Source organism: Entelurus aequoreus, linkage group LG13 (assembly GCF_033978785.1).
Source record: "Entelurus aequoreus isolate RoL-2023_Sb linkage group LG13, RoL_Eaeq_v1.1, whole genome shotgun sequence".
NCBI classification, from domain to species: Eukaryota; Metazoa; Chordata; class Actinopteri; order Syngnathiformes; family Syngnathidae; genus Entelurus; species Entelurus aequoreus.
In genome coordinates, this window is record NC_084743.1 from 10,473,140 (window position 1) to 10,485,698 (window position 12,559).

The 12,559-nt window shown below is 38.2% G+C and overlaps 1 protein-coding gene across 3 annotated transcripts in view; it reads left to right on the plus strand.

Moving 5' to 3' along the window:
- The first annotated feature begins 3,458 nt into the window (after positions 1-3,458).
- Positions 3,459-12,559, plus strand: part of LOC133663171 (myc box-dependent-interacting protein 1) — a 29,920-nt gene continuing 20,819 nt past the window's right edge. For all 3 annotated transcript variants that reach the window (XM_062067449.1, XM_062067451.1, XM_062067450.1), the window contains exons 1-9: positions 3,459-3,773; positions 6,674-6,754; positions 6,835-6,889; positions 6,959-7,053; positions 9,515-9,610; positions 9,695-9,805; positions 9,864-9,956; positions 10,034-10,119; positions 12,366-12,441. In XM_062067449.1, coding sequence (XP_061923433.1) covers positions 3,687-3,773; positions 6,674-6,754; positions 6,835-6,889; positions 6,959-7,053; positions 9,515-9,610; positions 9,695-9,805; positions 9,864-9,956; positions 10,034-10,119; positions 12,366-12,441 — 780 coding nt within the window. In that variant the 5' untranslated portion in view covers positions 3,459-3,686. The remainder of the gene's footprint in view (positions 3,774-6,673; positions 6,755-6,834; positions 6,890-6,958; positions 7,054-9,514; positions 9,611-9,694; positions 9,806-9,863; positions 9,957-10,033; positions 10,120-12,365; positions 12,442-12,559) is intronic.

Here is a 12,559-nt window from a genome sequence, read left to right on the forward strand (position 1 = left end):
TTTTAAAGAAAAAAAACATTATATTTTTTTAAAGACAACACTTTGTCAGCGTTGTGCTATAAGTGACAAATGATATTATTATTATTAATAATTAGTATCAAAATGTCATCTTTTTCACATTGCATTGCATCTTTTTGCTCTTTTTGTGTTTTTCCAGCTATATGTTGTGAGCCTTTTCCTGTAAGAATACAAAAATAATAATGTTACAAATAATAATAACATTTCAATTGTGTAACTAAACAACCTAGCGTGTACAAATCACTTAAAAATGAAAATTAACCACAATATTAGTGTTCAATTATAATTTTAACATTGTTGTAGTTGTAATTTTTAAAAATTCATTATGTCATTAGTTAATGGTATTCTTTTGTTTATCACATTTTTTAACTGTATGCTTATTTGATAATGTTATTTTGTTACATTTTTATTCTGAGAGCTTCTGATATTTTAAATTGGGGGTATCCAAACTTTTTGTAACAAAACAAAATTACGATATTTAACTGTACAGTGTTTAACCTAGTTTCAACTTTGTGTTTTAGGTGACATAGTATATTATTATTAATTATTAGTATCAAAATGTCATCTTTTTCACATCGCATTGCATTTTTTTGCTCTTTTTTCCTTAAAATGTTCTTTTTGTTTTTTTTCCCACTATATGTTGTGAGCCTTTTCCTGTAAGAATACAAAAATAATAATGTTAAAAATAATAATAATAACATTTCAATTGTGTAACTAAACAACCTAGCGTGTAAAAATAACTTAAACATTAAAATTAACCACAATATTAGTGTTCAGTTATAATTTTAACATTGTTGTAGTTGTAATTTTTAAAAATTCATTATGTCATTAGTTAATGGTATTCTTTTGTTTATCACATTTTTTTTAACTGTATGCTTATTTGATAATGTTATTTTGTTACAATTTTATTTTGAGAGATTCTGATATTTTAAATTGGGGGAATCCAAACTTTTTGTAACAAAACAAAATTACAGTACTTAACTGTCCAGTATTTAACTTTGTTTCAAGTTTGTTTTAGGTGACATAGTATATTATTATTAATAATTAGTATCAAAATGTCATCTTTTTCTCGTTACATTGCATCTTTTCGGTCTTTTCTCGTATTTTTTTTAATGGAGGTTAATTATTATTACAATAGCTTTTTTTGGACACTGAATTTATGAACAGTAACTGAATTGGTTGCGTTTGAATGGGTGAACTGAACAGCGCCTCTCCGTGGACACACGCTGCAAACACACCCCCTTGGGTACCAATGTTAGTGGTGGTGATTTCATGACGTCATTTCCCTCCCCGACCCAAAGAAAAATAATCGCAATTAAGTGTTTTCATCAAATATTGTTCAAAGACGACAGTCAACACGCAGCTGGAGTGAAAAGCCGCGTCGCTGATTGGTCGGGGGACGTCACGTGGTTATACTGGCGTCCATTTTGACTTCAAAATAAAACAAAAGTGGGAGAAAACACTCAGACATCTTCATTTAAAAATTTTTTTTTTTTTTGCATGGTTTTATTTGAAAACAACAATTCTGTGTGGTGACACTTTTGAGAGTGTGGTCCGCGCTAACACAGGTGCGTGATAGCGTCATCATCACCATGGCAACGCAAGCCTCCAGACTCAGGAAGAGTCAAGCAGCTGATCAATATGACCATAGACATCTTATAAGTAGCTGATCAATACACACACACACACACACACACACACACACACACACACACACACACACACACACACACACACACACACACACACACACACACACACACACACACACACACATATATATATATATATATATATATATATATATATATATATATATATATATATATATATATATATATATATATATATATATATATATATATATATATATATATATATATATATATATATATATATATATATATATATATATATATATATATATATATATATGTATGTGTGGGAAAAAATCACAAGACTATTTCATCTCTACAGGCCTGTTTCATGAGGGATTTCCTCAATCCTCAGGAGATTTTAATGGAAGCATTCACATACCATGGTTTATATAGGGCACAGAGCGGGTGGGTACAGGCAGGCGTGGGGGCGTGGTGATTGACTCATGTGTTACCTAGGAGGTGTTTCCTTCTGTGACGGCATGCTGATACAATTTCGCTGCGCTTGTTGAGGGATGACAACTCTGGGCGGTATATGATAAACAGTTTCTCTTTTAAGCATAGGTTGCATCTTTTGTTACCACTGTTGTAAGGTGTGCTGGATACAACATTAACACATCCGACACATACGTAGGATTAACTGAGGGAGAATTCAAAACCAGATGGAACAATCACAAGGCTTCTTTCAGATGCAAAAGACTCCGGAACACTACAGAACTCAGCAAACACATTTGGAATCTCAAAGACAATAATGTTGAATACTCAATAACATGGCAAATTCTTGCATCCAGCACACCTTACAACAGTGGTAACAAAAGATGCAACCTATGCTTAAACATACAACCATACATATACATACACATACATATATACATATACATATGTACACATACATATATATACATATATACACATATACATATATACAGATATACATATACATACATATATTAATCCACAAGGATATATATGTAAATATATACACACACACTTATATACACACAAATATACATGTATATACACATACATACAGTATATACATACATATGTATGTATACATACATATGTATATTCATATGTATGCATATATATATATATATATATATACATATAAACATACATATATACACATACATATATACACACATATATACATATACATATATACACATACATATATATACATATATGCACATATACATATATTAATACATACAGATATACATATACATATATACACATATACATATATACACATATACATATATATACATACATATATACACATACATATATATACATTTATACATATATATATATATATATATATATATATATATATATATATATATATATATATATATATATATATATATATATATATATATATATATATATATATATATATATATATATATATATATATATATATATATATATATATATATATATATATATATATATATATATATATATATATATATACACACACATCTATATAAATCTAAAATAAAAAAATAAGAACCAAAAAAAATTATTCGTTTTTAGGCCATCTCCGTGCTTATTCTCTGCGTGTATACGTCATATATCAGCAACCAAAAGGAGATTCTAAAGAAGTTTTTTTTTTTACTAATACCAAATGCACCAAATCAATTAATTAATTATATATATATAGCTTTAGTATACGTGGGGGAAAATAAGTATTTTTAAACACAACTTGACTATATTTGTACGCGTGGACGCGCATTAGGCTCTGCGCCTTTAAGAGCATCCCGGTCAGCATCTTCCTCCTCTGTCGTGCACGCGCCTCCATCATCAGAGAATCACGCCAAAGCCTCGCTTTTCTCCCCCCCCGCCTCGGTCGACCGGCTGACATTGCGCCAACACGTCCTCGCGTTATCGGACACTTGAATTTTCTCCCACGGGACATTGATGCATTTTCCCGCACGGGCGCCCTCGTCCTCGTGATTCTCCTCCCGCGCGCATCCCGATCCGGCTGGTCCACGCTGCAAGATGGCCGAGCTCAATCTGGGGAAGGGGCTGACCGCGGGGAAGGTGGCGAGCAACGTCCAGAAGAAGCTGACCAGAGCCCAGGAGAAGGTAAGGCGAGGAGGCCTCCCAGGTGCCGAGTGGCCTCCCAACCCCCCACCGCCGAGGCGCAATGTCGCGTCACGACCTCCTCGCAGCTGGCAGATCCGATGAGGCGTTCAAGGACGGCTCGTCAATTTCCGTGCTCCTAAACATAGGCAACAATGTCGCCATCATGAGAATAATGTAGTAGTAGTAGTATAGTTAGTAGTACAAGTAGGCCCCTTCTCACCTACTGTGCGTGTGAGGGATGCCGTGGATGTACGGCAGAGGGCGCCATATTGTCTCCACGCTGCTATTTACAGCACAGAATACTGTTTTTTTTGTTTCAGTGTGTATATTGTACATATTACATATTGTTATGAAGGTGTCTGTTACTACATTATATATACACTTGCAGTGTGTATATTGTACATATTACATATTGTTATGAAGGTGTCTGTTACTACATTATATATATATATATATATATATATATATATATATATATATATATATATATATATATATATATATATATATATATATATATATATATATATATATATATATATATATATATATATATATATATATATATATATACTTACAGTGTGTATATTGTACATATTACATATTGTTATGAAGGTGTCTGTTACTATATTATATATATATATATATATATATATATATATATATATATATATATATATATATATATATATATATATATATATATATATATATATATATATATATATATATATATATATATATATATATGTATATACTTACAGTGTGTATATTGTACATATTACATATTGTTATGAAGGTGTCTGTTACTACATTATATATATATCTATATATACTTACAGTGTGTATATTGTACATATTACATATTGTTATGAAGGTGTCTGTTACTACATTATATATATACTTGCAGTGTGTATATTGTACATATTAAATATTGTTATGAAGGTGTCTGTTACTACATTATATATATACTTGCAGTGTGTATATTGTACATATTACATATTGTTATGAAGGTGTCCGTTACTACATTATATATATATATACTTACAGTGTGTATATTGTGCATATTACATATTGTTATGAAGGTGTCTGTTACTACAATATATATAGACTTGCAGTGTGTATATTGTACAAATTACATATTGTAATGATGGTGTCTTGTTACTACAATATATATATACTTGCAGTGTGTATATTGTACATATTACATATTGTTATGAAGGTGTCTGTTACTACATTATATATATACTTGCAGTGTGTATATTGTACATATTACATATTGTTATGAAGGTGTCCGTTACTACATTATATATATATATACTTACAGTGTGTATATTGTACATATTACATATTGTTATGAAGGTGTCTGTTACTACAATATATATAGACTTGCAGTGTGTATATTGTACAAATTACATATTGTAATGATGGTGTCTTGTTACTACAATATATATATACTTGCAGTGTGTATATTGTACATATTACATATTGTTATGAAGGTGTCTGTTACTACATTATATATATACTTGCAGTGTGTATATTGTACATATTACATATTGTTATGAAGGTGTCCGTTACTACATTATATATATATATATACTTACAGTGTGTATATTGTACATATTACATATTGTTATGAAGGTGTCCGTTACTACAATATATATAGACTTGCAGTGTGTATATTGTACAAATTACATATTGTAATGATGGTGTCTTGTTACTACAATATATATATATACTTGCAGTGTGTATATTGTACATATTGTTATGAAGGTGTCTATCACTACATTATATATATACTTACAGTGTGTATATTGTACATATTACATATTGTAATGAAGTTGTCTGTTACTACATTATATATATATATATATATATATATATATATATATATATATATATATATATATATATATATATATATATATATATATATATATATATATATATATATATATATATATATATATATATATATATATATATATATATACTTGCAGTGTGTATATTGTAAATATTACATATTGTTATGAAGGTGTCTGTTACTACATTATATATATATACTTGCAGTGTGTATATTGTACATATTAAATATTGTTATGAAGGTGTCTATTACTACATTATATATATACTTACAGCGTCTGTTACTACATTATATATATATATATATACTTGCAGTGTGTATATTGTACATATTACATATTGTTATTAAGGTGTCTATTACTACATTATAGATATACTTACAGTGTATATATTGTACATATTACATATTGTTATGAAGGTGTCTGTTACTACATTGTATATATACTTGCAGAGTGTATATTGTACATATTACATGTTCTTATGAAGGTGTCTGTTACTACATTATATATATACTTGCAGTGTGTATATTGTACATATTACATATTGTTATGAAGGTGTCTATTACTACATTATATATATACTTGCAGTGTGTATATTGTACATATTACATATTGTTATGAAGGTGTCTGTTACTACATTATATATATACTTGCAGTGTGTATATTGTACATATTACATATTGTTATGAAGGTGTCTATTACTACATTATAGATATACTTACAGTGTATATATTGTACATATTACATATTGTTATGAAGGTGTCTGTTACTACATTGTATATATACTTGCAGAGTGTATATTGTACATATTACATGTTCTTATGAAGGTGTCTGTTACTACATTATATATATACTTGCAGTGTGTATATTGTACATATTACATATTGTTATGAAGGTGTCTGTTACTATCATTATATATATACTTACAGTGTGTATATAAACATAAAAAACTTAGAAGACGTATACAATGAATACTATGCATCGATACAAGAACCTTCTCCAACTATAACTCATGTCGTGTTATGTTGTTCTTGACAGGTTCTACAGAAGCTTGGCAAAGCTGACGAGACCAAAGACGTTGCTTTCGAGGAGGGAGTCATAAACTTCAACAAGCAATATGTGAGGTTCCAGTGAAGGATATCCCTCATTACCAACACGTGGCGCTCGGAGCTGACCCTCATCCTTCTGTTATTTTCCAGACTGAAGGCAGCAAACTCCAGCGGGACCTCAGGGCTTACCTGGAGGCTGTGAAAGGTGAGGAACACACACAACTCATGCGCACCTTGTCCGAGTCTTGCCGACGTGTGACGTTTGTGTCCTCAGCCATGCACGAGTCCTCCAAGAACGTGCAGTCCTGTTTGGCCGACATGTACGAGCCAGAGTGGTACGGCAAGAACGAAGTCGATTCCATCGTGGAGGTCAGACACAGTTTTCAGTATTGGTATCTTTGAAGTGCTCTTATTGGCCACAGCGTTAGATACCGGGCTCCCAGTCGCACCAGAACCAATGTAAAGGTTCTATTTCAGGTTCCGTACTTAGGCTAAGAGCGTACAAGAACATTTGCATCGCGCTGGACTGGGACATATTTCTCCTCCAGCGCTACTTAATGAAGAGATTGAATGTGTTTCCATGGCTGTAGTCTCCTTGTCCACAAACGGGGTATTGCAGGAATGGAAGTTTGTCACTTCAATCATTGATTTGTTGTTCATTATTCTCTTGTAGTAGTAGTAGTAGTGGGGCAGCACAGCACGGTGGAACAGGGGTTAGTGCATGTGCCTCACAATACAAAGGTCCTGAGTTCGATTGCGGGCTCGGGGTCTTTCTGTGTAGAGTTTGCATGTTCTCCCTGTGACTGCGTGGGTTCCCTCTGGGTACTCCGGCTTCCTCCCACCTCCAAAGACATGCACCTGGGGATAGGCCCCTCCCACCTCCAAAGACATGCACCTGGGGATAGGCCCCTCCCACCTCCAAAGACATGCACCTGGGGATAGGTTGATTGGCAACACTAAATGGTCCCTAGTGTGTGAATGTGAGTGTGAATGTTGTCTGTCTATCTGTGTTGACCCTCCAATGAGGTGGCAACTTGTCCAGGGTGAACCCAGCCTTCCGCCCGAATGCAGCTGAGTTGGGCTCAAGCACCCCCCCGTCACCCCGAAAGGGACAAGCGGTAGAAAATGGATGGATGGATGGATAGTTCATCACCTGAACTCATGACTTAGTCGTACTACAGTAGGGAAGGGACTCATATGGCCCCGTTCCTGGGTGTATCTCGCGTAAGAGGAAGAGGGGGTTCATAATTTTTGTAGCACAGTCTGCTAAAAAATGCCACTCAACATAACAAAGTTGGAATTGCCACAAAACGCGTTTTAAGATATTCAACATTCGCCTGCCATCTGGTGGATAGTGCATGCCCAAATTTGTCCCGTTTCATGTGTCAGGTAAACCGTGACGAATGGGGCTATATGAATACCCTGCTTACGGTAGAACTTGATTCATCCATCCATCCGAGTCCGGGTCACGGCGGCGCAGTTTAAGCAGAAAAACCCCGTCGACCCTGTCCCCGGCCACCTCCTCTAGTTCCACAGGGCGACACCGAGGCGTTCCCGGGCCAGCTGTCAGACATAGTCCCTCCAGCGTGTCCTAGGTCTGGACAGGCCCAAAACACCTCACCAGAGAGGCGTCCAGGAGGCATCTGTAGTAGATGCCCAAGCCACCTAGGCGTGATGGAGCAGCGGCTCTACTCTGAGTCTCTCCCGGATGACCGAGCTCCTCACTCTATTCCTGAGGGAGATCCCAGACATTCTGCGGAGAAATCTAATTTCTCCCGCTTGTATTTGCGACCTTGTCTTTCGGCCATTATCCAAATCTTGTGACCATAGATAAGTGTAGGAAAGTAGACTGACCTGTAAATCAAGAGCTTCGCCTTCTGGCTCAGCTCCCTCTTCACCACAACAGACTGGTACAGTGACCGCAATGCACCAATCCCTCTGTCAATCCCGCGTTCCATTCTTCCCTCACTGGTGAACAAGACCCCGAGATACTTGAACTCCTCCACTTGAGGCAGAACCCCACTCCCGACCCAGGGGGGGCAGTCCACCGTGGCCTCAGCTTCACACTCGGCTGCAAACCGCCCCAGTAGAACTTGATTCATCCATCCATCCATCCAAAGCAGTCTAAGCAGAAAAAGCCCCGTCGACCCTGTCCTCGGCCACCTCCTCTAGTTCCACAGGGGGGACACCAAGGCGTTCCCGAGCCAGCTGTCAGACATAGTCCCTCCAGCGTGTCCTAGGTCTGGACAGGCCCGAAACACCTCACCAGGGAGGCGCCCAAGAGGCATCCGTTGTAGATGCCCAAGCCACCTAGGTTGGCTCCTCTCGATGTGAAGGAGCAGCGGCTCTACTCTGACCAAGCTCCTTACCTTATCTCTGACGGTGATCCCAGACATCCTGCGGAGAAATATAATTTCTCCCGCTTGTATTCGCGACCTTGTCCTGTCTTGTGGCCATAGGTAAGGGTAGGAACGTAGACTGACCTGTAAATCGAGAGCTTCGCCTTCCGGCTCAGCTCCCTCTTCACCACAACAGACCAGTACGGTGACCGCATCCCTGCACCAATCTCTCTGTCAATCCCGCGTTCCAGTCTTCCCTCACTCATGCTACTTGAACTCCTCCACTTGAGGCAGAACCTCACTCCCGACCTGGGGGGTGCAGTCCCCCATGGCCTCAGCTTCACACTCGGCTGCAAATCCGCCCCGGTAGAACTTGACCTCCAAGAATATCTTCTTCACAAGTTTGACAAAGCTGCCATGAACTCATCAAAAGTATTTTCACTTTGTATAAGGATAGAATATTATGAATACAAGCTTGCTTTATGTTCCAGGACTGTGACGAGCTCTGGACTGACTACCACCAGAAGTTGGTTGATCATGCTCTCATCTCCATGGATACCTACTTAGGACAGTTTCCTGATATCAAAGTACCCGGCTTGCTCAGTATTGTAGGATGAAATGAAATGACACAAACGCTTATCTGCCGTCTTGGTTGTCGCTTCGTTGTTCAGGCTCGTATCGCCAAGAGGGACAGGAAGTTGGTGGATTTTGACAGTGCTAGACACAACTACGCCACTACACATAAGTCGAAGAAAAAGGACGGCGGTATTAAGATCACCAAGGTAATAGCTTCACAATATTGCACATTCTGTGCCAAACGGTTGTGTTTCTTACTCGCAGCCCTCGTCTTTGTTGGAGAGAGCAACACCCGGCTGGGCTCAAGGCATCCTGTCTGCACACAACGTTGCCCAGAGCAGCTTGTCCCGGAGCCAGGTACGCCACACGTGTATACTTCGAGATCCCTGCAAACAATGAAATATTGTGTGAAAATGTGTGCATCTTTACTTTAGGCCGAAGAGGAGTTGGAGAGAGCTCAGAAGGTGTTTGAGGAAATAAATATTGACTTACAGGAAGAATTACCTTCACTCTGGAACAGGTATTGGGCTTCATTCACAATCCTTCTTAAATACCGACGTACCGACCAGAGAACTGCATGAAACAAATATGCAAAGAGAGTTGTTAGAAATGTATCACAAAGATGTAATGGAAGTACTTAATTTTCATTGCACCGGAAAAGTACCACCAAACTTTGTTTACAGTACATCCTGTCCAAGGGCGGACATACAACATTTCCTTGTACTTGTGCAATGACCAGAAAGATCCATCCACACAGTACCAGGGTAGACAGTACAGGAAGCCTCGTAACAAAGGGTAGTAAAAAAGGTAAAGGAGGTGGAAAAAAGCAAATCCCCAAACTAAGCTCCTATGGGGACGAGGGGCTCAGTTTGAGGCCAGGAAATTAAAACCTTGAGCAAAGCATATTACCATATCGCGACTAATGTTCCCTCTAGTTTTTCAGGTGTCTGAGCAAACGCAAAAGCTTCCATAGCACAGTGTGAACAGACTGTGGCCACACCAGCGTCACACCTGTCCCATAACAAGTTCAATCTTTTATCATAATAATATGTCATGATCCGTGGTCCGGATCATGTATTTGTTATGTTCTGTTAGTTTTGGACTCTTTTAGTTCCTGTTTGACACCTGAGTTTGGTTTGGTTGCCACGCCTACTTATGATTTTCACCTGCCGCTGGTGTTGGGGATGCTCACCTGGCTCTAATCAAGAGACATTATTTAAGCCTGCCTTTACCAGTCAGTCGTGCTGGCGTCATTGTTTGTCTCATGCCTTGCCAAGTAAGTCTTGCTAGTTTCATGCCACAGTTCCCCGAGTGTTCCAGGCCATAGTTTATGCTAAGCGTTTGCTTCATGCTAAGTGTTTGCTTCTTGCTCTCGTCACGTCTCTTGTCTTCTAGTCCATGCTAAGTATTTAGCTTCAAGTGCGATCGGCACCTTGTTCCTTCGCCTTGTTTTCCGTTTTTTGTACCTCTTTTGAGTTTTGTTCAAGATTAAATCATGTTCCTACCTGCAAGTCCTGTCCGGAGTGATCCGTTCCCATCCCGGGGGAACAAACCTCGCAGCAAGCTGTGACCCTCCCCCCCGTCGTGACATAATCGAATGACAGGAGTCATTTTCAGTAGATTATTTTTTAATTTAAGTGATTTACAATGAAAATAACAAAAACATCTTGTTTTTCATGAGCTACAGTATAGGCCAAAGGTTTAGAAACACCTTTAGTCAATGTGTTTTTCAATTAAGCTCATGAGGAGAGTGCGTGGTCCTGCACCCTCGTACAGTGTCACCCCACCGCTCTAAGGAGGAAGCTCCACGCCTCATCCTTTATTTGGGCATTTCCTGATTACATAGCTGCAGCTAAGGGGAGGGGGTCTCGTTAAGATCTGCCGCACTGGGTCATAAACAGTTTTAAATAAAAGGTGCTTGGAGCGGTGTCAGGTTTTCCCCCTCGCTGCTCGTAGATTTCGGGTCATGATAAGGTCCTTCCTGTGGCTGTCCAAGATCTGAGAAACCGACACCTCTACGGCGCATTCCATCGCACACAGTGGAGATTTACAAGCCGTCTGCCTTTTGCTTGTTACGATCAAAGACAGCTTTTGTCTTCACGCAGGGCAACCGGAACTCATAGCAAACAAGTTGTGTGATAACTTATGTACAATTATTCTGACAGATTCAGAGCATCTTTCGCAGCAATGGTATCACTGGGGTGATACCAAGCGACGGCCATTGCAGAGGGAGCCGAACTGTAGATAAGAACTGTTTTGGTTAGGGGGCACAAACACATTCTAATGGTTCGTGTGCTCTCGTTGTCCATTCCGGCTCTAAAATTGATCATAATTTCGCCTTGCAGAGCGGAAAGCTTCTCCGAGATGTATTCCAGTTTGCGATTTTGTCCAGAAACCACAAAAAGTCTGCGTGCCCCACACCTCCACCTGTCCTTCAATCATTCGTGGCAGCTTCAGGGTACCTTGAACGGCTTCCGGCCTCTTCCAATTTGCCCGTACACCAGGGCGACACTTACTCCAGTCAGCGGGTGTCCAGGTGTAATACCCTAAACCTTTCTAACTGGAGGAAGAAAATACATTCATCAGTTCTTTTGCCCACCCAAGTAAATACGCGTGCTGTCGTGCTAGCTGAGAGGATGCAGAGAAAACGATGACAGTTTCAAACGTGACAAAGGCTTATTGTCGTCAAATCTATTCTTGGCAGGGGACAAAATGTGCAAATGCGTTGAATTTCCAACTTTTCCTCTCTTTATCTCTCTTGTGCAGTCGTGTGGGATTTTACGTCAGCACCTTCCAGAGTTTGGCGGGTTTTGAGGAGAAGTTTCACAAGGAAATGAGCCGGGTGAGTACGTGTTCCAAAGTATACATGCAACACAAGTTTTGGTGCGCACTTTAATTGGAAAAATAATTGATCGGCTATTAGTTTGGGCTTACTCAAACCTACCATCCCCTGCTTTCAC